At 40.4% G+C, this 26829-nt stretch overlaps 1 protein-coding gene across 1 annotated transcript; it reads left to right on the forward strand.

The window, feature by feature from the left end:
- Window positions 1-3720: 3720 nt before the first annotated feature.
- LOC131448589 (alpha-tectorin-like) lies at window positions 3721-25890 on the forward strand. Its single transcript, XM_058621190.1, has 24 exons — window positions 3721-3899; window positions 4002-4025; window positions 6520-6635; window positions 8576-8854; window positions 9234-9329; window positions 10298-10463; window positions 12267-12667; window positions 12759-13335; window positions 13422-14005; window positions 14892-15444; window positions 15532-16127; window positions 16265-16422; window positions 17148-17548; window positions 17636-17832; window positions 18625-19020; window positions 19125-19408; window positions 19494-19771; window positions 19895-20014; window positions 20622-20806; window positions 20937-21100; window positions 22964-23215; window positions 23317-23476; window positions 24318-24408; window positions 25023-25890. Exons 1-24 carry the CDS (start codon window positions 3857-3859, stop codon window positions 25115-25117), a joined length of 6216 nt encoding a protein of 2071 aa, XP_058477173.1. The 5' UTR covers window positions 3721-3856; the 3' UTR covers window positions 25118-25890.
- The last annotated feature ends 939 nt before the right edge of the window (window positions 25891-26829 follow it).

The raw sequence follows: 26829 nt of genomic DNA on the forward strand, positions 1-26829 counted from the left end.
GCGGGCCAGATGTTTGAGTTTGACACATGTAGTCTAAGGATAGAAGGTGTCACTTGCAGTACAGACTGTATAAATAAAAGTGACTTGACTTGACAGGTGAAGGTGGTTGTGGTTGTATTAATTTTAACATTTTTGCTATGGACCATTTTGTGTCTTTAATAAAGTCTATAATAATAGGAGAAAAGATTAATATACACAATCGATGTTTACAGTTAGTGTTTCAGTGCTTCACACTGTAAATACACATAAGCCCATCAGCAACTATTTTTATAGTGAGGAAATGCACTCATTAAGAGAGAGAAAGAAGAAGGAGGGAATTTCCTGTAAGAGACAAGTTAAAAACTTCTGAAGTGTCAGAATATAACTGTAAAATGAAGAAACAGAACCACCAACAATGAAAAGTGGATGTGACATCATTTGGCAGAAAGTGAAAGTAAAATAATCGTTTTTTTATTCATTTTCCACAAGTGTACAATAACCTGATTGTCTACAGTGTTGTTGTTCATTACCTAAAAAAGGGGCATTTTGTATTTATATCAGGAATGGTGTCCGCTCTACAGAGCCTTCCAATCTGCACCATCATGTTTTTACAGGAGCCCACAATGGACAAACTAAATCTTCTAATTGAAGGCTACATAGGTTCTCCAACACACTTGGAAGGGAAGAGTGAAGTGAGGGATATTCAGCTGCAACATAAAACTTATTTGCCACACCTGCACACCTTTAACCCTTTAACACCTAAGTCTCAAAATGTCCGTCTGCACTTGTTTTCTTATTTTAACCATTTTTCAAGAATCACTTTCAATATCTGGCAGTTATTTACACTTTACTGCGTGTCAAAACAGTGCATTAACAAGTTAAAATGAAGCAAGACATTGAGAAAAAACACTGTAGTGTACACAAACACCAGCTTTTGCATGTTAAATTTGAAATTTGAACAGTATAAAACATATTTAAAATAACATTTGTTTGAGTTTTTGTCTCAATGTCCAAAAACAGGCCAAAAAAATGGAAACGGAGATGACCACACGTTTTCAGAAACCATTGGAATTTTTCCGATACCACAAACTGTCACGTAATTGCAATAATGCAAAATGCGCTTGCGCAAACGTGTCGTCTGCACGTTTATTTTGTTAGCAATATATTGAATAGTTTAGCTTAGAAGAAAAAAGGTTAGTAGATAAAAGTAGACGCAGTGCTTTGGCCCAGTATTTAGTTGCTTAGAAAAATACTGGCCCTTAGTTTGAATGATTTGACAGAATGTAAACTGCACTGTGACCTGGTACATTTCAACAGGTGTGTTTGTGTACTGGAGGAAAGAGGAACTGGATATGGTGCAAATATTTCACACAAGATTATGTTGGGACAAAAAAAGGTGTGGTACCAAGTACACTTAAGAAAAGAAAATCCCAGAAGTAGTAAAATAGAAGATGTGGGCAAACACTGAGTGCAGTCCTCCAAAAGTTTGTTCAGAAACAATGTGCAACATGTCACGTACAGTTCACCATCATGACCATTTCTGTTACGAATTTTGGAACACAATTTACCACCATTAATGGGTTTGAGAAAGAGAAAGATTTCCGTTTAGGGATTAAAAAAATAGTACAATCCTGAATTTCCATCCTTAGTTGCATCACAAACTCAACTTAAATAAACTTTAAATGAGGAGGAAGACGTCCAGAGAGGGCTTCCAAAACTTTTTCAGACTACATTTTGTCATCATGATCCTGCTCAAGACCTAAAGAGGTTGTGAGTATTGAACAATTAGGCAATGATAAGAAGAAATTCAGACTGCAAATGCTGTTTCCAAGGGCATCCAGGCAGCAGCAACAAACACACATCAACAAGGACAATAAAACTATGAGACATGAGAGAAGCAAATGACAGAAACCTACAAGCAGTGACTGACCAATGATTTAGATTCTAAGTGATTCAGAGAAACCAGATTTTGGTCTCAAAGACTTCATCCAAGAGCTTTAGCCAAGGCACACGGCTCTGAGCCGCGCGACCATCAGCGACAGAGTTTCCACGGAGGCATCTGTGACAGTCACTGCACATTTCATAGATGAGGAAGGGGAGCTGAAAGATATACTTGTCAAAATGACTGAAGCTCAGACCAGCCACACGGCCGTGAGTCAGCGCTCTCCATCACCACAGACAACGTGGCTAATTATATTAACACCTGCAGTCTGCCAGTGTCCTATGCATGGCCCAGTGGACAGAACGTATAACAACCACATATTAAGTTAAAATGTATTCAAATTTTAATTAAAAATTTGAATATAATTTGAATATTAAAAACCAACAGCCCTAATACTGACATATATTTAGCACTGACATCTCTGTATAGACCAGGGGCTGACAAGTAGGACCAGTATTTTTTCTAAGTAATGGAATACAGCACCAAAACACAGGCAAAACCTTTTTTTTTTTATAAAAACCTTTTTACTTCTAATTGAAACTATTCAATATTGTACAAATATGGAACATTTAGGAGATATGTTGGTTTAAAAAAGTAACTGGAGTTTGGCACAGACTGTTACTGGTGTTAAAACTGCTCTTAGACTCTTAGTTCATCTTTTTTCTCTAGTAAAGGCTCTGCATGAATTTGTTGTTATTGTAAAGAAAAGCAAACAATTTAAAAAACATTTTCAAAAAGAAATACGTTTTTGTCATCTACCGGGCAAATAATTCATTATTTTCATTAGGAATAGTACCAAAAAAAACAGCCATTATGGCACCCTTCTTCTGTGGTGCCACAGTAAAATGGTACGGTACTGTCAGCCGATTGGGCTACTTAATAAAATCACTCACTTGCGTTTGGTGTAAATATCACATGGAAGTTCTCATACAATGCTTGACATCATTTTGAGACAAACAGCCACAAACTGAGCCGGAGAAAAGAGCCGCCCGATGTCCTCCATTGTTGCCTCTTGCGTCACATTTAATGCCGTTATTTGTTGTTGTCGCACTGAAACGACGTCATGGTACAAAGCCATCGGGCACAGCCCACACTCCGCCCACTAAGTAAATGTACTGTTGTCAGTCAAAACGCAAGCCTGACCCAGGACTTCACTATTCCAAACTGTACTGTACTGTACCAAACCGTACCATGATAGAAACACATCAATGATGCTTACCTCGGTGAACTATTTTGTGATATTTGCTTTACAAATTCTATTAAAAATGTACAATGCAAAATGTAATTATGGTCTCGGGACCTCATACAACCACACTTGAAAGTCCCTGAACCCTGAACCATCGCTTTAAAAACAAATTGCTGATCTCATGCACATTCCTGTTGTATCACAGTTTTATATCTCTGTTAAAAATCAAACCATGTAATTTGGTTTGACAGGACAATGAGACCTCTTGTCAAGACTTGACTAATATCTCAGAAAGTAAATCATTGGACACCATTACTGTAAATGCTGTGTTGAGAAATGTCAGTTTGAGATGGAGCAGCTGATGGAGTATTTGTTTAAAACACGGTGTGAAATGTTTTATTGTTTTATTGTAACAGGAATTGATAAATCCTTTATGTGAGGGAGAACAGTTTGTTTTGTTCCTTTTGAGTCATTCAAAATGACCCAAATAGAAAGGAGAACACACACAAACACTCAATCTGTAACTCCTCCCTCAGTGTTATGACACCATGTAGCTTTTACTATAAAAACATCACTTCAGCCCTGTAGTCTTACATCACTCAGATGATAACAGGTGAATACTCCCCAAAAACTCCATATCCTATAGATCAGATATTTATTTTAACAAAAATAATTTGCCACTTGAATTATGCTTATTACATTTACAGTACTTTTCACGTTTGAACAGATTTAAATAGGAGAAGAGCAGAATGGCCAATCAACTCTCGCTGTTTCTGCTGCTTTTGGGGATAAGTAAGTATTTTTAAGTGTTTTTTTAAATTTTTTTTATTTATTTAAAAATTGTTTGCACCATGAGTTGTTTCATTATTTCTTTCTTCTTTGTTTCACCCACAGGAGCAGTGACTCCCCAGGGAGCGAGTAAGTTAACTTTTTTTTTAATATGACAGGTATATGATCAGTCATGTATCAGGTGACAGGTTTAGAGGTAAATTAATTTTTTGTGCTGCATTATGCTCAGACATCAGCCTGAATATGGGAAATGCCTTGAGCAGTGCTGGCCCAAGGCATAAGCAAACAAATCGACTTCTTGGGCCCCCTGATCACCAGGGGCCCCCAGTAGTAGTAATGCATTTTAACATTTTAAATAAATCTAGATGTCTTTAGATTTATTTAGATATCTAAATATTGTTGAGATTAAGTTATTCGGTTTTAGTTTACCTATACATTTGCACATCTGTCATTAAACTTTTATTTCAAGTTCAGTATCACCACACCTACTTGAATATGAAAGTGAAAATTTAATACCACTTTTGTGATTTTACAAGCCGTCCAAAATAAAAAACAAACAGTTTTGGTTTGGTGTAAATGACAACTGTAATTCATTTAATTTAAAGTGTTAAATTTGTATCAATAATAGTCAAGCACTTGCTACTCTGAGGTGGTGGGAGCCATAAATGGTGCTCACCCAAGTTTCAAACCACATGTACCAGTGAGGTGAATTACATTTAGATTACATGTTTCTGGAAATATCAAATACTAGGGGTGGAATGGTTCACAAAATGCACGGTTCTGTTCATATCACAGTTTTGGGGTCACAGTTTTCAGTTTGGTTTTTTCCGTTTTTTTTCTTTTTTACAAAAATACCATGTATCAGATCTATAGCCTAATAATTAGATTTTTTTATTATCAGATATTCTCAAGGACATGTCATGCAATCATGCAAAAACTGAAATGATGAGGCAGCTTGATTAGGGGTTATGCACATCATTGTAACAAACGGCGTTAGGTAACGGCGTTATTTTTTCAGTAACGGGGTAATCTAACTAATTACTTTTCCCGTCGTTACAACGCCGTTAACGTTACTGGACGTAAAATGCGGTGCGTTACTATGCATTGATTGAATAAACTGTGTAATCCCAACGCACCCCTGGCTCACAGGTTAATAACGAGGTAAGCGATTATGATTGACCAAGGCAGAGTCACGTTTCACGCATTCCAGCATACGCGCCGCGCCACACGCACACGCACACACACACAGAGAGAGAACAAAATAGAGAATCGATGAAGCAGCAGAGATGGCGAGTCAGGACTCCGATGTAAAGTTGGCATTTTCATTGTTTGTGGCGATAAAATCACTTCTTCAAGTTCATTGTGATCAAAGCAAGAATGTACATGAAATGTGTACATTATGTCCCGGAGCAAAAACTTTGTCGACATCCGTTGTAAGCAATTCTAATTTAATGAAGCATCTCACAGTGGACACGCATCTACAAAGTTAGTTGCCAAAAACACCGATTATTGAGAGTTTGATTTATTTGATTAAGAATAAGACTACAGAGCTAAACACACTTTTTTGTTGTTTAAAAGTTTACTTTTGTTGTCTCAGGTTGAGAGAGTTTGATTTAATTTGCTAGAGTTAAATGCACTTTATATGGTGTAACTGTTTACTTTTCTTACAAAGATAATACCTGAAGTGCAGGATAAACATCTTGCTGTCTGTCGACATGCAATAAATATAGAAAGTTATGTACAAACATCTGTCTGTTCTACTCATTTCAACTGACTTGTGAAAACTATACAAAAAAATCCAAATTCTTTGACATATAGCAACTTTCTTTTTAACGCAAATAGTTACTTTCCTTGGTACAAGTAGTGAGTAACTATAACTAATTATTTTTTCCAGAGATTTTGAAACAGTAAGAGGAGAGCGATTGCTGAATTTACACGTTTATATATTTATTCTAGTTTCCATTCTGTCACTGCTTGTGTCAGTGCTTCAGAAAGATGCTCACTTGTTTGGCTTTCATAAAGTGGGCGCGTCTGCAAAACAGAGCTTTTCATCTCCCACTCCGAATTTATGTAATGAGCAGTCGCAGTTAGAAAACTTTCAGTGGCCCTGGAGGTCCATCCATCTGAGCCACATAAACTGTGTCGGACAATTCCTTGACAATTCGTAGTTGTGTCTCTTCATAAAGTTCAGGAACCACTGTGTTGCTGAAGTTACGGCGGGATGGAATATTATACAGCGGCTCAAGTACTTTAATCATCTGCTGAAATTCGGAGAACGAAACGATGCTGCTGGCGCATCATCCGACTCTTGGGCTCCTGTCTTCTCTTGACATTTTTGCAACTGACCTGCAGCACTTAACAGTACACGCCTCCTCATAGCAAATGTAAAAAAAAAAAAAAATCCCTGGGTTACTGGTGCAAGGCTTACGCTACGTTGCGTGTCATAAACTGAACGGTACACACGTGTCCCAAACTGTGACAGGCATACCGAACAGGACGGATTTTTTTTTTTGGACCGTTCCACCACTATCAAATACATAACACAAGGTTTGTCTCAAAGATTGTCTCACCCTTTCTTTTTAATACTGTTTTCACTAAACTAAACTAAGACATTTGTTTCCAGGTTCTCTCTACCCAATATCTGGAACTTCAAGTCCTTCATCAGATGATGGAAGTTCACCAAAAATCACCCTGCAGAGGCCTTTTGTTTACTTCGGACGGACTTATAATTACATTTACGTATGTAAAGTTCACTTTTCATGATTTATACAGAAAAAATAAATTAACATGTTTGATCACCATGAAACAAACAGAATGTCAAACAATGCTATTATTATATTATAGAATATTATATTAGTCCTAGCTAACAATGAGACAATATACGATGAAAAGAAGCACTCACAGAGGTGGAAGTATGGAAAGGGAATTGGTATGTGTAGTTCCACGTGCAATGGCAAATGGATTGGACAAGATAATATACTGCTGGGCTTATAAGGGACTAGTGACATATTAACAATTACTCACAAGATTACACAGTTAACTCCTTTGAAAATATTGCTTCTGAGTGTCAAACATTTACAGGTTATAAGCTACCTCAAAAACCAGCAAATAAATGAATACAATATATCATCCAAAATAGAAACAAGATACTGCAAAAATGTACGACTGCAGACACAAAGGTAAAAGAACAATGGAAAAAAAAATACAAATGAACATATCGACAAAGGCCTGGAAAGACTCCCTAAAACGAACATTTTAAAGTGACTCAAACTAAATACTGGAAGGGAATATTATAATAATAATTGTGCACATGTTCTTTACATGGGAAAAGGTGGAGAAAATATTTAAGCACATCTTTGATATGAAATACGAAAATTACTTCGGCATGGATTAACAAGGTAAAACGCAACCTGCTGATATTTATATATATTTTTTTAACGTACTGCAAGCAATTTAGGAGGCAGAACTTCAAGAATTCAACATAAATTTAACAATAATAAGATATATAAGAATAATAACAATAAGAATAATAACAAGATATCTGACATTTGTACAGTACAGTTGTGACAAAGTTGGTATACTTGAAAGCCTCACACGGGGCACCATTAACGTTGGGGTTCAACAGTTAGTGTCAATAATTTGATTGATAGAAATAATTAAATATTTAGAAAAAAAAATTAATAATTAATTATTATTTATTATCTTTTTATTTAGAAAGGCAGATTTCCATCACATACATTAACTACAACCTTAGTCATTCATGGTCTTAGGAAAGGATGGATGCAGAAAGTTCTGGTGATTTTGTCCATATTGCCCTTCTGGAATAATTATTAATTGTATCAGATCGGGGCACCACCCTGAACACAGGGAATAGACAATCAATCTATGCCTTTAAAATTAGTCTAAATAATCACTGTAATTAACTGTAATATCAAAAGATATTCCAATTAAACAGTATTGAAAGTATGAATCTGTGCACTGAAGTGAAATGACACGGTTGGTAACAAAGCGTAGCCGCTCCCACTTCCAGAACCAAAATGGCAGAGGTGTGCGCAGTAACAGTGACTGTAGATGCACGCCTCTTCACAAGATGGCACCAAAAAGACATTAACATAAGCCCGCAGAACTTGGGCTGAAACGCACAGCAGCATAGCCATAGACGTGTGTTCAACGCAAGATGGTGCCTAAAACATATTAACACAAGGCTGTGGCTGTGGATCTCAGGCCGAAACGCACAACAGCATGGCTGTAGATGCGTGTGTTCGACACAAGATGGCTCTGATCATCATCTAAAAAAAAATAACACAATTAGTTGATTGTGGTAAATTTCAGTTATTGTCCATGTGAACAAGTGAGAAAATCTCGAGCTTGCAAACATCACTAAGAGTGATTTATTATTTATTATAAGTGCCAAAGGGGGAGGGGCCAACATCTCTCCAGTGATTCCACAACCTAGTGATTCATAATGATTTTATTTCGAGATTGTGGTTTAAACGTTTAAATTGTCCACTAAAAATACCCTAAGTAAGTATGCATGAAATTGTTAGCTTGCCCCTTTTCTTTGTATGTGCACACACAAACACACACAAAATAAATATTACGTGTGGTCCTTGACATTTTAATCTAAATATACTATAGTACCTACAGTGATGATACTGAAAACATTTCTACATTTACAGGTCAACCAGAATGGACACCTAACCTTCAACACTGCATGGAGCAGTTACACTCCTCAACGTTTTCCTATGAACGGAAATCGAGACTTCATCGCTCCCTTCTGGACAGATTTGGACAACAGAGGAAATGGTCATGTCTACTACAACCAGTACACCAGCGGCAGTGTCCTCCAACAAGCTACGCGAGACATCAACACCTATTTCTCAAGCATCAGTTTTGAAGCCACGTTTGTCTTTGTTGCAACATGGTACGAGGTGGCCTACTACCCCAATTCAGGAACAGTAAGTCTGAATTTATGTCATTAATATCTGTTTTTCCACCAAGTGGAATGGTTTCAGTTGCATTTCCATTTGGAATTGTACCAAAATAACCAGCTCCAATGTTTCTTTAGCACCCTTTCCCTGTCACTCCCTTGTTATCGGTGTAAATATCCCTTGGAAGTTGAGACAAATGCCTGCAGTTCGCAAACACCATGCAGCTTTAATAAAAAAAGCAACAATTTTTTTAAAATGTTTGCTCAGAAGACTTTGTACCGGTCATTTAAATCAACTGTGAATACAATAAACTGGAATAGTAAGATAATAAGTACATTGCTTGTTGCAGGGTCAGTGCTGGAATGAAGAAAAGTGTACATATGATGTTAATATTCATATTTTGCAGCGCACCACTGTCCAGGCCGTGTTGATCTCTGGGGGCCAGACGTCATTTGTATTGATGAACTATGGGATAATAGCCTCAACCACCCGGAATGTGCAGGTCAGAGCGCACCGCGGTGATAATGTGTATATTTGGAATCTTTTTTATTGTTGTTTGATGACTTGGTATCTTAATTTATGCCTTGAAAAGCGTTTTTGTTGTATGACACAATGACACTGATGGCGCATTTCCATCGGCTCTACTCGCCTCGCCACGCCACGGTTTAAGTAGCGTTTCCACTAGCATAGTACCTGGTCCCAGGTATTATTTTTAGTACCTGCTCCAAGCGAGGTTCCAAGCATGCTTAAATAGGTACTATGCGATGATTGGTCAGACTGCCGGCCGCTGACTGGCCAGAGTCCCGTCACAGGAAGAGACGTCCCACACACATCAAGCCGAACAGCGCCGAACTGTAGATCAGTTAAAACTTCTTAACAATCCTAAAAATGTGGGTTAATCTCCAACAACTACCAGGGAAACCTCTATATTTAACAGGAGTATTTTAAAGTGGAGTGGTGTATTTAGGGACATCGCCTGTACACCGGTACTCTGGAGACGTGTGGACAGAAATCAAGCCGAACAGTGCCGAATTGTAGATCAGTTAAAACTTTTTAACAATCCTAAAAATGTGGGTTAATCTCCAACAACTACAGAAGTTTGGTGTAAAGTCACTAGTCACTCGTGTGTGTGTGTGTCGCGTATAAAACAAAGTCACCGTAGTCTCACTCAGCCGTGCAGTGATGACTTCGCCCACGTTAAGTAGGTACTTTTTTGTAGTGGAGATGCAACCTAATCGTGCCGTGCCGTGTCGTGCCATGCCAAGGCGAGGCGAGACAAGTAGAGCCGGTGGAAATGCGCCATAAGGTGCTTTAAGTGAAGTGAATTGAACCACAAATTATTTCTTGTGTTTCATAACTAACAAACTCACATACTCTCACTATTTCTACTACTCAAATTATAATGTTCATTTTTTTTATTAATTAATTTTTATTTCATCAGACTCATGATATGTGTTTTGTGTTCTGCAGGCTGGCTATGATACAGTAGGGTCTGCTCACTACTTCACCATCCCTGGATCATTCTCCACTTCTGCAACAGGCCCCAACTCAGTTTTCCGCCTGAGAAGCAACGTTGATGTCCCTGGTCGATGGGCCTTCAGAACAGACCATGGATCAAGAGGCTGCACCTTTAACGGTAAGAGCAAAAGCAGTGATCATAGCAGTAATGTTTATCAGTCCATTAAAGGCTCTTTAATAGACTGACTTCAGTTCACTTCAGGGCATTTTTTTCCCCTGAGTTGCTCAGGATATCATGTATATTGTAAATTACAGTATATTATGCAACTTTGAAAGGCAAAGAAATGAAAGAAAGAAATGAAAGAAAGAAAGTGAAATGCGACACAACATGACTACTTTCAAGTTCTGTAATTTTCCAAATGTTGCTTGAGAGCTTTTTGACAAAATTGCCGCACTCTGTCTGTCTGTGTATCATATCACTGCAGACGGGGTTTGAGGTTCCTGTCTGTTATCAAAATCTTCCACATTACAACAGACTTTTTTCTGACCACTAGCTCCTCAGTTCCTGGTAACACTTCTTCTTGCTGCTTCTTGATGTAGCTTACAATGCAGATTTAAATGCCACATGACACCTGCCCACTGCTCCATTGATTCCCAGAGACACTGAACTTCCCTTTTTCCCTCATTTATCCAATCACCCTCTCGCTCACCACAAAAACCCTTATTCTCTTCTGTCTCATAGAGATGAATTGAAGCTGAGCTTCCACTGGTTTTAATGCACCGAGCTGCTGCGGGTATATATGAAAAGAAAATCAGCTCAGGTGATCTGTGATAAACAGCTGATAAATATAATGTACTGATACAACAGTATATATTTGACTTTTTCTTTTATGACATTTTAGAGGAAGCAAAGCTTTCCTTGCTGTCTTAGTGCAATCGCCTCTGATGTATTGCACAGAATTAACGAGTTCCTATCTGCTTCAGATTGTGAAACAAGTGACCACTGCTTGATCATGTACTTTCAATAAACCTGATAAAATGCCCTACACAATTATGCACATACACTAGCTCAGTGTACTGAGCATTACAATAAATGACTGCATTTAAGACTGCATAAATTAAATTAAACAATTCATAATAGTCATGAAGTGTGCAAACTGTGCTGTGAGCGCCCCCTTCTCTTCTTCTTCTTCTATGAGAACAGGAGACATGGCGTGCTTTCAATTGTTGTGTTCGCATCATGGTATGGTACAGTTTGGAGTGGTAAAGCCCTGAAACAGGCTTTTGTTTCGACTGAAAACAGTACTTGGTGGGCGGTGTGTGGGCTGTGCCCAATTGCTGATGTCCGCATAGCGTGGATAGCTCTTCACCACATGCATTTACACCTTCTATTAACATGTGTCTCCGGTGTCCACATCAAAATCCTATTGCTACAGTCATCCCCATCATGTTGTTGTAGGTGGAAGCGAGACACATGTGAGACGCATTGAATTTCTGTTCAATCTGGTCACAATGCGTATCTGTAGTGATTTGCTACTTCTAAAAGGCTCGATCAATGAGCATTGATAAAATTGCCTCCGATTGGTTTACAAAGCGAAGTGAAATTCAGTTTTCAGTCAGAAAAGACTGTGTAATTAAGTGGCAGACATATTCTTACTGTTGACTTAGGCAGGTATATATTTTTTAGGTTAGCCTTAAGTGGATTAAATGTGCTATTCCTTGTGTGTTTGCTGAGAGCCATGTTTTCAGGGAGAGCAAGCCTCCGTATCTAGTTTAAGGCACATTAGGTGCACACTGCGCAATCCTCATACAACCACACTTCTTCAAAAAAGCTGAATTATCCATTTAAATTAAGCAGTAATGGGTGGTTGAATCCAGAAGAAGGCCAAGTTAAAAATGCTATAAAACACCACCATTGTGAGCGTGCCAGTGCATATTAGTATGCAGATAAGTGACACTGATTCCTGTGATTTCTTTAAAGGTGAATCTGTGCAGCTGGGAGCCTCATTCTGGACCGACAGGACCTGTGCACAGAAGTGCACCTGCACCTCAGCAGGACTGCGCTGCCTCCCGGAGCCCTGCTCCTTTTCCCAAATCTGTCAACCAGTTGCTTTTAAGTTCGCTTGCCAGACGGTGCGGAAGCGCACCTGCACCATAAGTGGTGATCCACATTATTATACTTTCGATGACAAAGTGTTTCACTTTCAAGGAACCTGCACATACGTTATTTCAGAGCAAAGCAGCAGTGGGCTGCCATACTACCGGGTAGAGGCTAAGAATGAGAACCGGGGCAGCACTCGAGTCTCCTGGACAGAACTAGTTAGAGTGTTTGTTTACAACGAAACTATTGAGCTCGTCAAAGGAAATCAGGGTAAAGCCAAGGTTAGTAATTCTGACTTGGGTTAAAAACAGCACTTTTATGTCACTAAACAAACGTATGTTTCATTCAGCTAACATGTTTGTGTGTTGACAGGTCAACGGAGCCTTTGCAGCCACACCGTTCTACCTTAACAACGGCACAATCCATGTCTATCAGTCAGGATTTTCTATGGTCATCAGCACTGATTTTGGCTTGGAGGTTTCTTATGACAAGTATTTTTTTGTCAGAATTAATGTGCCCTTCACTTATCAGAACGCAACATGTGGTCTGTGTGGGAACTTCAACAACGACTCCAGAGATGATTTTAAAACACCCGAAGGTGAAATTGTGAGTTCCGATGTGGTTTTTGCTGAAAGCTGGCGAGCTAAATGGTACAATGAGATTGGATGTGAGCCTCCATGTGAAGGTCAGGACTGTGCTGCCTGCACTGAACACCAGACAGCTTTATACAGCAATTCAGACCATTGTGGGCTCCTCCAAAACACTTCAGGACCCTTTGCAGCTTGCCATCAGCAGCTTCCCCCACGAATGTTTGTGGAGAGTTGTGTGTATGATCTGTGTGTGGGAGGAGGGTACCAGCCCATTCTGTGTCAAGCCCTGCATGTTTATGCCAGTCAGTGTCAGCAACTTGGTATCCAGTTGCCAAGCTGGAGAAGACCAGGCTTCTGTGGTATGTCTGTCAGTCAATCAACATTGTTTTCAAATATAATTTCAACTTTTCCATAAAGTCAAAGTTAATTTTGTCTGTTTGTCTAGAAATCTCCTGCCCAGCCAACAGTCACTTTGATCCCCAAGGCACAGGATGTCCAGCTACATGTGTCAATCCAAATTCCACACAAAACTGCCCTCTTCCTCCCCAGGAGAGCTGTATCTGCAACTCAGGGTACATCCTCAGTGCTGGGGTCTGCGTCCCTCATGCCGACTGTGGCTGCAGCTTTGAGGGTCGTTACTACAGCTCTGGAGAAACTGTGATACTAGATGAGGACTGTGGGAGACGCTGTAGCTGCCAGTACGGCTCCATGACCTGTCGCTCGCATAGCTGTAGTCCACTTGAATTGTGTAAGGTGGAGGAAGGAGAAAGAGGATGTAGACCTAAGAGCTATTCATCATGCTGGATAAAGGGCCCAGGATCATATAAAACATTTGATGGACTGACATACTGGTATCCTGGGGCGTGTCAGCTGACTCTTGCCAAAGTGATGAGAGTGTTAAATCACACTGAGTTTACGGTAATAGCAGAAAAAGTGCCGAGAGGACATCAGAGTTTTGCCAGGTTGCTTAAGTTTGAGGCAGCAGGAATGCATGTCTCCATTGAGATGGCAAACAACAGCATTGTTAAGGTAAGGGACTACAGACCTTTTAAAAATTCTTATGATGCTTTCAGACATGCACTGAACCCAGACATTTTCCAGACAGAGATTGACCAGAGGAGCTGTATGCAACAATGCCAAAGTCTGCAGAAATTTCTCTAAACATACGTAGACTGCTGCTGCTGCCAGCTCACAACCCCAATCTTTAGATAATATGAACTGTAAAACATTTTAAAATCCTTGAGATCCAATTATGCGGCTGGTTTGGACAAATGTTATTTCACTTTGGTGTAGCGAAAGAGTGCAACACCAAAGCAGCACTATTCTGTCCAAAGATCTACATTGGCACTGGCCAATGGGTTGGGTGAGACAAATAGTCTGACATTGCAATGCAAATGGGTTTTCATCAGCTTTGGCGCCGATCGGCATCAATGGGAATAAACAGTGAAAGACCCAGGTGAATGCATCAACTTCTACTTCATCTATTCTCTTTTTGCCAGAGATCCGCCATTTCGATAGCTATTAGCATGTATTCAAAACGGGACAATGCTCGATATCATTGATTTCAACAAGGGGATCATTCAGAGACTGATGTAAAGACTCATTTAGTTGTTTCTAGTGTATCAGTGACACAATTCAGACATGGGTGAAAAAGGAGTGGAAAAAAACACTACAGGGTAGAACAACCACTGGCAATGGGAATAGGAGTTCATTTTTAATTTTTTTTGGTGAAAGATGTGAAACTGCAGTCTGCCAGTAATCCAATGGGAACAGCAAACCAAATGCCTGGACCCAATTCTTTGGAGATTGTCTTGAGTTCATGTCTGAAAACATCTGCAATGTGATATGTGCACTGTATTTGAACCCTTCTTTAAATGTTTTTAACTGCAATAAATGAAACTGAATTTCTCTTTAGGTTGACGGTCAGCTGATCAGACTCCCTTTCAGCTCTGTATCCAACCGAATCCAAATCTACCACAGCAGCGTTCACAGCATCATTATTCGCACCTCGTTTGGTGTGACTGTGCAGACAGTCTGGCCTCACTTTGTGCGAATCACTGCTCCCGGTGTCTATAGTAGCTCACTGGGTGGACTCTGTGGTGACTACAATGGTCACTCATATGATGACTTCCGCACACCCAGTGGCATTCTGGTCAACAGCTCTCAGGAATTTGGAGACAGCTGGCGAGATGGCTCCCTCGCTGCACACTGTGTTGAAAGTGGAAATAATAATTCTACAACAAACTATAATTCTACTGAGTACTGTGGAATTCTTAACTCACAAAATGGGCCATTTCCTCAGTGTTGGGCCGTGGTAGACCCACAACCACATGTGGAAATGTGCATCAAGACTCTTGAAGCCTCTAGAGATCCAACATCAGCACGATGCAAAGCCCTACGAGATTATGCACTAATATGTCAACAGAACCGTGTAGTCCTGCAACACTGGAGGAATGCAACTGGCTGTGGTAAGCACTCTTCCTCCAGTTAAATTGACTTTGCATGTGGTATAAATCTATATCATGACAATATTGTCTCAACTTCTTTTTCTCTAGAACAAGTCTGCCCACTAAATAGCCATTACGAGGTCTGTGGAACCCCTTGTCCTTCCACCTGCCCCAGCCTCTCTTTCCCTTTCACCTGTGATGCAGTGTGTCAGGAGGGGTGCCAGTGTAATGATGGTTTTGTCCTCAATGGCAACCAGTGTGTGCCGCCAACATCCTGTGGATGCCATCACAATGGACGCATCCGGCACGATGGTGAGCAGTTCTGGGACGGTGACTGTCAGAGCTCATGTGTTTGTAATGGCACCACTGGGACAGTGTACTGCACCCCAAGCTCTTGTGGTCCCCAGGAGTCCTGCCGTGTGGTGGGGGGTGAATTTGGCTGCCATCCAAACCCTCATGGTACCTGCTCTGCTTCTGGAGACCCCCACTACGTGACATTTGATCGCAAGGCTTATGACTTCCAGGGAACCTGTCGCTATGTTCTGGCAACCCTTTGTGACATCACTGGTGGACTCCACCAATTTTCAGTGGAAGCTAAGAATGAGCTATGGAATGGGTTGCCAGTTTCAATCGTAGCTGAAGTTTTTGTCAAAGTGTGGGGCTACCAACTGCACATTTCAAGGGAAAGACGTGGTGTAGTTCAAGTGAGTTCATAAATTCCTATAAGATAGCTGTTTTATGCATAATTAACATTTAGCTTTAATCAAGTTGCAACAAGCTATTGCAATTTCAGTTACTAAATGGAGCATTGACAATTGTATTTTTCCAACTTCTTTTTTAGGTCAATGGATTTAGTAGAAATCTACCAGTCCTCTTGAATGGAAGTCATGTTTCAATCTATGCAAGTGGATCCCGTATATTCATTAGTACTAATTTTGGCTTAAATGTTACCTATGATGGCTCTAGTACAGTGTCCCTCTCTGTACCTGCCAATTACAGGTACCTTCCTTCATTAAGAAAAAAAACTGGAATGCTGTGACATGTTTAATTGTTTTTTGAAGTGTGGTTGTATAAGTTAGTGCTAAGAGTGCCAAGAACTAGCATGAGGAAGGAAGGGAGGCAGACTCTATGCGATAATCAGCAATTCAGCGACCTACCAAACAAGATAGGTAGCTCCCATGTTCATGCCAGCTAAAATGGCAACCAGAAACACATTTCTGTTTCCAGGCAGCAAAGACCATCAAATTTGAAAATAAAGTTGCAAACATAAAACATCATACACTTGAACAGTCATAGAGCACTTTGTTAAAAGGCTATGTTTTTACTGTCTACTGGGACACTTTGATGTATCCCCAAGTAACACCAAGTGGCTCCTGACAGCTTTGCCCAGTGTGTGTGATCAAAAAAGTGCAGTACATAGTTGTGCTGTGTGAATGTGTCTTACTTTGCAAACAAATAAGGATTATATACTTTCTCTCATGCAAAAGCCACTGTAGTTACATGAAACACTTGGGATAGGGACCTGTGCAGTTTCACCATTTAATGTCACAAATTCTTACTCACTAGATGTTTTTATATGGCTAAAATCCTTGTGTCCTTGCTGGCAGTAATGTATCAGTAACTCATACAATCACACTCAAACAACAACCCTGAAGTATCCCTTTGATTTCAGCCATTAAAAACCACCTCTCTAATCATGTACTTGCATGATGTCATCTTCACAGAGGAAAAACATGTGGACTTTGTGGAAACTTCAATGGAAACCGCACTGACGACTTCCGCACTCCATCTGGATCAATAGTCAACACTCCTGATGAGTTTGGGAAAGCTTGGAAGGTGGCGGGTAACTACACCTGCAGTGACGGCTGTGGTTCCTCATGTCCTCAGTGCACCGATGACCTCCCTGCCAGAGCCCAGTGTGAAGTGATCACAGCAACCGATGGCCCCTTCAGCTTCTGCCATGAGCATGTGGACCCAACGCCATATTTCAGTGACTGTGTGTTTGACGTTTGTGTGTCGGGAAATCAGGGTAACGATCTCCTGTGCAAAGCCATTGAAGCCTATGTCAGTGTCTGTCAGTTGGCTAATGTTCGTGTCTACCCTTGGAGACAGAACACCACCTGCAGTAAGTCAACCATGCAATGCATTGCTGGAAAGCTAAATAGCCATCTGCTTCAGTCTAAATGAAACTTTTTCTCTCTACACCATTAAGTCCTGAGCTGTCCGGCCAACAGCCATTATGAGCTGTGTGGTACCGACTGTGGCCACACCTGTACCAGCCTTGTTGATGCCAGCTGTGACCACGTTTGCTCTGAGGGATGTTTCTGTGACGAGGACTATGTCAGGAGTGGGACATTGTGTGTCCATGTGGAAAACTGTGGTTGTCAATATGATGGCTTCTACTATAAAGTAAGTCATGTCCAAATAATTACTAAATATGTGAATTACTTAGCAATAACTTGAGCTGCGTTGGTCTTTAGTAACATGTGCCTCTGTGTGAGCCTTTAGCAGGGCTGCACACTAAGACACCTTTTAGAATTAATATGAACATGTATCCTGACTGGTTTGATCACATTTTGTCCCAATCCTTCCTAATAATAACCTGAAATATAATCACAAAACCCATATTCGGGGGTGGTTTAGGACACATTATCAGTTTTTTTTATACTAATCAGTGTTTATACATGAATTTATGTGAAGCCACAACCACAATATTAACATCATCATCATCATCAATGATGAATGGACCTCACAAAACACACACTTGTTTGTATAGCTTAGTGAGAACACATTATAAACATAATGCATTCTCTAGCCCCTTTCCCTAACCTTTACCATCACAACTAAGTGTCTAACTCATTCCAACCCTAAACCTATACCAGGTCTTAACGCTGAAAAGGCACTTTGAAGTTGTGGGGCCCAGACAAAATGTCCTCACAAGGTCAAAATGTCCTCACAGGTTTGTATACTTTTTCGACCCCACAAAGATATATTTAAATTTATACACACACAGAGACAAATATTGGCATCAAGACACATCGTCACAATCAGACTAATATCCAAATGGGTTCTGTGGCTGACTGTTACTTATGTCATACTTCATGGGCCTCACTCTTCACACCAGAAGGCAACATCCATTTGTTATACACAGTCTATGCTTTGAAGTAAATTTTTATTATCTGTTTTCCTGATATATCCTAGGCTGGTGAGTTTTTCTGGACAGAAGGTTGCTCCCAGCGATGTGAATGCCGTGGCCCCAGTGACCTGCTCTGTACGGCTGCATCTTGCACTCCTGCACAACAGTGTACCATCAGAGACGGCCACCTGGGTTGCTTTGATTCAATGTCCACCTGCACCGTGTTGGGGGACCCACACTACATCACCTTTGATGGTGCAGTAGTCAATTTCCAGGGCACATGCTCTTACATCATCACTGAGAGTCTAAGCCACAGGAGCAATGAAACCCAGTTCCAAGTAATTGCCACCAATAAGCACCGTGGTAACAACCTTGTGTCCTTTGTGTCAACTGTGGATATATATATCTCAAAACAACAAGAAAGCATGTACATCAAGATTGGACCAAACAAAAGAGTAAAGGTAACAATTTCATAATTATATATACTGTATGTATGTATATAAAACTTCAGTCTGGGGTAAGAGGTGCTCACAAATAAACTGTGCCTCATCTCTCGTCCCATCAGATAAATGGAAGTGATGCATCTTCTACAAATGCCACAGGAGGCTTAGCTCAAGTCGTTAGGCAGGGAAGCTTTGTAGTGGTCGATGCTAATGACCTGGTGGTCCAGTTTGATGGCCAGAGAATTTTATTGGTAAGGGTCTCCCAACATCGTCAAAACAGAGTCACTGGAATGTGTGGAAATTTCAACAGTGATCTTGCAGATGACAAAGTCTTGCCCAATGGCACTCTGGCACAAAATGACAACAAGTTTGGACACAGCTGGAGGGCACCCACAAGCCAACCAGGGTGAGCTGTTGTGAAGAGTGGTATGAAATGAATAGTATGGAGTATGCATGAGATATTGATGACAAGTTGGTGTGTTGTTTTCTAGATGTGGATCCGAAGATGGGGATGTTGATGAAGGATTGAATGACTGTACCTTCAGGGAAGAGTACACTGCCCTCTGTAGTGTTATCACAAACACCACTGGCCCATTCAGGACCTGTCACCCACACTCTGACCCCCAGCATTTTTTCACCTCCTGTGTCTTTGATCTCTGCCTCTACACTGCAGCCAATGGCATGCTGTGTAGTGCTGTTGCAGCCTATGAGAGAACTTGCTCAGTTTTGGGACTGGACATCCCTGAGTGGCGTCCAGCACTGCACTGTGGTATGTAAACAGTGGGTTGATAATGGAGACAAATTAATATTTCTGTTGGTGACTGTTGGTACAGTATCTTCTACCTTATTCATTTTGTTTTATTTTCCACAAACATTTCTCTTGTTGGTGCAGCTGAGTCAGACCCATGTGAGCAGCTGGACTGCTGGGATCATGAATGGTGTGGTGAGAAAGACGGCGTTTACGGCTGCTTCTGTGACGAACACCACCATCGGCCCAACAATGAGAGTTATGGTAAGAAAAAGGCATCCGTTTTCAGTATTAATTAAAGGAGCCTTGCGTTAGATCATGCAGGACATGGTAGTCATAGGCCTGCCCACTTTTTTTGAAGATTTTCAAAATCAGGCATTGGGCAGAGTTAGCCTCAGACCAGGGGTTTAGTTCCTCTTTAAGAATATGGTAGCTGCTCACTCTCCCACACCACAGTACAAAGAGCATTTTAGCTGACAGGAACAGAGGAGCTGCATGCTTACTGCTGCCCTGTTTGGTAAGTTTGTGTCACTAAGGTAAGTTGGAATGAAGGATTTCAACAAAGTCCCAAAATAACACATTTGAACTACTCATGGTGGATCGACAACTCTTGTGTGCTGTGATGTAAAATTACTTACAAACTGAAGACAAAATTCAGTTTCCAGTGAGAAAAGATTGTCTCACAGTGAAATAAAGCAGCAGGGATATTCTTAAGATATTTAGGCTTACATTGATTTTATTAGGCAAGCCTTTTATTAAGTGACTGAAATCTGTTTTTTTCATCTGTCCCTACTGGCAACTACATTTTGATTGTCTGTTTCCTGTCACAGTGAAAGTCACTTGTTTTAGTCATCATGTTTTTGATTCATAGACCCATCCACCACATGTGTCAGTAGCTCTGGCACCTTATCCCTTTCCCGCTGCCAGCTGTTCGAAGCCGGCTTCCACTCTGATGCTCTACACCTGCGGGACCCCTCCTGCAAAGGGACTGTGCGGGACGGACGACTGGTGTTCCACTTTAACAATGATGACCAGCTGTGTGGGACATCTCTCAGGGTACAGTCCATATACACAGAGTCTAAAGAGCATGGTCACAGTTTACACTTAAATAAAACCCACATTTGAAAAAAAAAAAAAAAGCACCTTACTTTAAAAAATAAACTCTCCTATTGTGTTACTCTTACAGAGCAATGGGACCCATTTCGTTTATGAGAATACCGTTCAGGGGGATGTGGACCCTCATGAGGGCTTCATCATCAGCCGTGAGAAGTCCATTCACCTGCACTTCTGCTGTGAATATCTTCTGTCCCAGGCTCTATCCATGGATGTGGGCATCAACCCTGTAGAGAGGTGATAACCACAGTGTCCATTGTCATTGTTGTTTTTTGATTTTAGGTGCATTTCCATCTGCCTGTTTTTTAATGACCATTTTGAATGTGGTTCTAAAAAACTAAAAGTTTACAAACTCCAAACATCTCCTTAAACTGTCCTATTTTGAAGCAGGAGCTTACAATGTCCACTCTAAAGCTCTGCCCTCAAAAACCAGATGCATAAACCAACTGCTATAAAATTAGCATTACGTTTTATGGAAAACTAGCTACAGGTTTTCAAAGACCTGATAACATGTGGATGTGACTTTGGTTATAATGCTCTGCTGCTGTTTGCATAAACTTCATGGAGACAGGTTGGATGGAGCACTCGACTGGTTTATTTCTGCAACATGGGACAAATACACAACCAGTGTGCAGTTAATAAGACGTCAAGTCTGTTCCTGCTCGAACCACAGCGTAACATTTTGCTTCTGAGCATAGTGATCGCATAGTGGCATTATTTGCTTAGAACAACATATTGTAAATAAAATATGAAACATTAAATATCTTAATGATCTGTAATGAGTAACAGTAAAATTACATTACATTAATCTGACATTAAATCAGAGCATTCACCTGCCAAAGCTCAGTTTCGCATTCACATATTAATAACCCACAACAATATTGCACATTCAACAGTACAAATAACATACCTGCAACATGGGACAAATACTCAACCAGTGTGCAGTTAATAAGATGTCAAGTCTGTTCCATGGATGTATTATAAGAACTGGATAGAGCACCGCCCCTTTGGCTCCAATCATTCCTATGGAGTTGCTCACCCAGTGCATATGCCAAAAAAGTTTCTGACTTCCACGTTTATTTCCGGGTTGTGTAGAGCATGAACATGCGCAGTAGTGTTACCCCCCCATAATGCTGTCGGCTATGTGAACGAGCCGTCCGCGCGTCCATAAACAGTGAAGGCATGATGGGAGTATGCTACTGACAGGTGCTCGCACACACCTGTGATGTCACAGTTTTACAAATGTGAAACTCCATGAATTAAAAATATAGAATCTAAAGATCTATACATGCCTGTGTTCATGTCTCGAGGTGTCCCGTGAACAGTTTTATAGGCGTCTCTTTTACTATTGTGGTCAATGGGAAAAATGCTTTTTGGGCCCATGAGTATTTTTTGTTGCAGTACCGGGAGTAGCCACCATGACACAGTTGTCTTCAAGGCAGGGGGGGGGGGGGGGGCGGTGCTCTATCCAGTTCTTATAATACATCCATGGTCTGTTCCCGCTCGAACTATAAAAGAGGAGTTCGTATTAGTACATCCAGACCACGCACACCTCGCGCTGTTAGTAGCTAGCTTAAACACTCTTCACACATTAGCTAACGTAAATACTTCGCACATTACGGCAACAATCCATCGTAAAGCAATAAAAGAGTTTTATGTCCGAGCGGACAGGACGACAACTTACCCACAGCGTAACATTTTGCTTCTGAGCGCTAAGCAAAATTAGCAGCATTAAGTGTAACCCTAACTTCCGCTGTGGACTTTCAAAATAGAATACACAATGATGCGGTTGTAGTCCGAAGTTTAACAGGAATTTAACAATGAAAACAATGTAAAAAAGTAATTATTTACACTGTTACATGGACATGCATTATTGTACTCCATATTGTTTTCCATATAGTTGAAATTCACCCTTCCTTATGTCCCATGAAGTTTTTCCAATTTATTACCAAGCTATTACTTGGTAATTGATATCATTGAGTATATTTTTCCCATTCAACCATCCTGGATGAGTTTATGTTCACACTGAGTATGAAATCTACAGACAACCTTCTTTCCTCCATAGATTAAATCACATGGTGTAATGTTTTTTTCCTGCAGCATTGTAAACAAGAGACTTCCCTCTGGCCAAGGTCGCTATCATTTGCGGATGATCCCCTTTGAAGACCCAGGCTTCCACGTTCCCCTGACCAGAAGCAGAAACTTCGAAATGGAAATAGACCAGCGGTTGTACATTGAGGTGCAGACGGTGGGAGTCGACAGTCGGCAGATCTCCACCATTTTGGACTCCTGCTGGGCGACACCTTTCAATAATGCTACCTGCCCTGTCCGCTGGGATCTCATTAATACAGAGTAAAGCAGTATTCCAGTACAGTGTTCCAGTATAGTGTCCTTCTGTTTGCACTACTGATTCTGGTTTTAAGTAACTTTTATGTCATTCTCTGTCTCCCCAGGTGTCCTAATCCAGCAGATAGCACAGTAGAACTTGTTCAAAATGGTGTCTCCACTGTGGCCCGTTTCTCCTTCAGGATGTTCACCTTTACCAACTATTCATCCATCTACCTGCACTGCCGGGTCCACCTTTGTCTTTTGAGACAAAACAACTGCACAGCCGTATGTTCAAATTTGACTTATTTGGGTTTGAGCCGTGGTTGGAACAAGGGCCTTTCTTTTTTGCATGTTTTCTCCCCGTGTGTGCGTGGGTTCTCTCCAGGTTCTTCGGGTTCCTTCCACATTCCAAAAACATGCAATATGGGGATTAGGTAAATTGGACACTGTAAATTGAACATGGTGTAAGAGTGAATGGTTGAATGGTTGTTTGTCTCTATATGTGGCCCTGTGATAGACTGGCAAACTGTCCAGGGTGTGACCCCGCCTATCGCCCTATGTCAGCTGAGATTGGCATAGCACCCCCCCACGACCGTCCTGTGGAGGATAAAGTGGTAGAAAATGGATGGATGGATGAATGGTATTTGGAGAGTAAACATGGAGGAAATATCCTAAAGTGTGTATAGTTGCTGTAAATCACTTTGTGTAAAAAGCTTCAGCTGAAAAGTTTAAATGTTGACCCTGGTCACACAAGAGTTGTGATAAACATCTTTATCTCGCCATTAGACAGCCTTTTCCAACTTGAAATGACAATTTTAGTTGTTAAGTAAACTGCTAACTCTCTGCATCAAAGTCCAAATAGAAAATTTGCAATTGTACAGCAATTGATTCTTGGTTCCAGCTCCTGTGTCCCCATGGGCTAAAAATGCAGATTTTCTATCATTTTTTCAGCTCTCTTTGGACTTTGGTACAGGAAAGTCTTAATGAGTGAGAAAAAGTAACAAAGCAGGCAAGCATGATTTAAGCAGGCATTTATTTTTATTCTGTAAGCCTTTTGTTAAGTGCCATGTCCCCACTGGCAGCCATGTTGTTAGTGACTGTCTGAAAATGTTGTTTTTTCTTGCAGCATTGCTACCCTGGTCACACAAGAGTGGAGAGAGATGTTTCTCACCATGACAGTGGAGCCATCTCCTTGGGACCACTAATCCAGAAAAAAGGTAATGCTAACATTTCCATAACCTGTGTACATTTTGCTGATGACATACTGCACTCTGACCAGGGTTCTCAAAGTTTTGAAAACCTTTGAGTCACAAATGCCAGTCAGGGCCAGCCCCAAGCTGAATTTGGGCCCCCTCCCACCACCCTGGAATAGCCGGTGCTTGACTATTATTGAGAGAAATGTAACATTATTGTGTTATCTACCACAACCTACTGCTGGTGTTTATCTTAATCATAGAGGGCAAAGTGAAGCACTAAGTGGGAGCTGAGAGCTGATCTCAGAATGTGTTTGAATAACTTGTAAATCTGGCTTCAGATGTTTTAACTGAATCACAGTGCTTCGTTTTATTGCTGAATGCTGTGAATTGTATAGTGTATATTGTGATTTTTCATCATTCTGTATTTTTTTGATTATCTGGTCCACCTGTAACCCTGTTAAATGTATTGGACACTTTAAATTGAGAGTAAACAGTTGTTCATCTCTGTATGTTTGCCCTGTGATGGACTGGTGACCTGTCCAGGGTATGACCCCCACTACCCTCATGTGTAGGATAAAGCAGTAGAAAATGAATGTATAAAAATAACATGTATATATTTTGGTGCTCTCTTGCAGGCGTCTGGCGAATAAAACCGAGTGGCGCTCCAGGCCAAATGATCTCCATGGTGACCCTGCTAATCAGTTTTCTGACTGGCAGTATCCTCAGTTAGAGAAATGAGTGATAGGCAAACAAACACACCCGCACACACACTCACACACACACATGCTTGTACAGCTACTCTTCTTAGTACACTGCATTGACTTCCATTTATTTGGACAGCCTAACCAAGGCGTTATCCCTTACCAGTTAATGTCTAACATTAACCATAATCTTACCACAAATCTTAGCCTTATAACTTGCCAGCAGAGTCCTGAAGAGGTGACAATGACAAGCTCTCGCAGGCACACACACACACACACACACACACACACCATCAGTCAGCTGTAGCTTGATCTCTGCACACCTGATATAAAGAATGATGATTTTTTTTGACATTGTGATCAACATATACTGAGCTGCCGTCTTAGGTTTACAGACATCATATATCTGAATTGTGTGTTTTCCTTAGGGAGTTCATGTTAAGTCATTTTGAAGCTTCTAATTTTTCAACAGCAGAGGGCAGCACACAATCAAACACACACCTCAACATAATGCTGCCCACTGTGTTGTTTTCAGTATAATGTATATGTGTGATCAAGTGTCTGAAGGCATTAATTATCTCTTAAACAACATGTACTCTGTGAAAATGATCAGGTAGAAAACTGTAATTAATGTAATGTATGTATGGAACAACTCAATAATGTCACATATATTAACATTAAGGTCCTTTTATATAATACACAAATTGACAATATGTTTATCCAAGTTCTTCAAAGCTGATTCACTTTTTTTGTCCGGCAGCATTTTTTAAATTTATTTCAATAAAAATGGCCTTTAGTCAAAGTTGTGACTCATTTTTTGAAATGACCAAACGCCACTGTGCTATTGCAACATGTTCCAGAGGTGTTCACAAGTCTCTTTTTGAAACAAGCATTCTTTCATTCCATCTGGTCTGTGAAAGTGTGTACTGTAGTTCCATCATCCAATATTAAAATGATCCAATATAAATCATTTGTAGGTTCACTTCATTGCAATGTTGCCATGGCCAATGCATATTTTGATATTTCGTTTGGCGAATGGGTCATGACGCAAAACATCAATTATTTGAATATTGAGTCCAAATAAACACAGAACCCAGAACACAGCAGCTTCACTCCTGAATCCTGGGTTGGACTTCAGAAGAGAAGCCAAAGAAGCACAGCTGATCTCTGACAAACTGCAGTGAGTCAACCTGATTGAAGAATAAAACATGAGACTTCATCCAAACCATCAACCTGTCAGTTAGATCCCATCCCCACCAAACTGTTTAAAGATGTGTTTCCTTTAATTAACAGCAGTGATGTTCAAAGGCCAGCCTTGACTAAATCATTCTACAATGATTGTGAAGTAAAGTGTATCATCTGCATAGACAAGTACAACATTAATATAAAAACTGGAGAATGAGTGTAAACAATCCCCCTCTAAACTGTAGGGGACAGCAGAGGATTAAACTGAATAAACTTCATTATCAATTTCATTAACATGAGTAACATTTTTTACTTTTTAAATGTTTTTCTCCTCATTTTCATAGTTTGTTCGTAGGCTAACGCTGACGGGAGCTTCACTCTTTATGAAAGTTAAACAAATGTGAATGATTTTTTTGTCAGATACTCTTTACGTCATATTCTGTGATGAAAAAGCTTCCGTTTTGTGTTTATTTATCACCATCTGTCATCTGAGAGACAGAGCGGAGCTGTACTGGTCCCCAACCTTTTTACCTTGAAGCCCCCCTTGCTTGTGTCC

This window comes from Solea solea, chromosome 21 (assembly GCF_958295425.1).
Source record: "Solea solea chromosome 21, fSolSol10.1, whole genome shotgun sequence".
Classification (NCBI taxonomy): Eukaryota; Metazoa; Chordata; class Actinopteri; order Pleuronectiformes; family Soleidae; genus Solea; species Solea solea.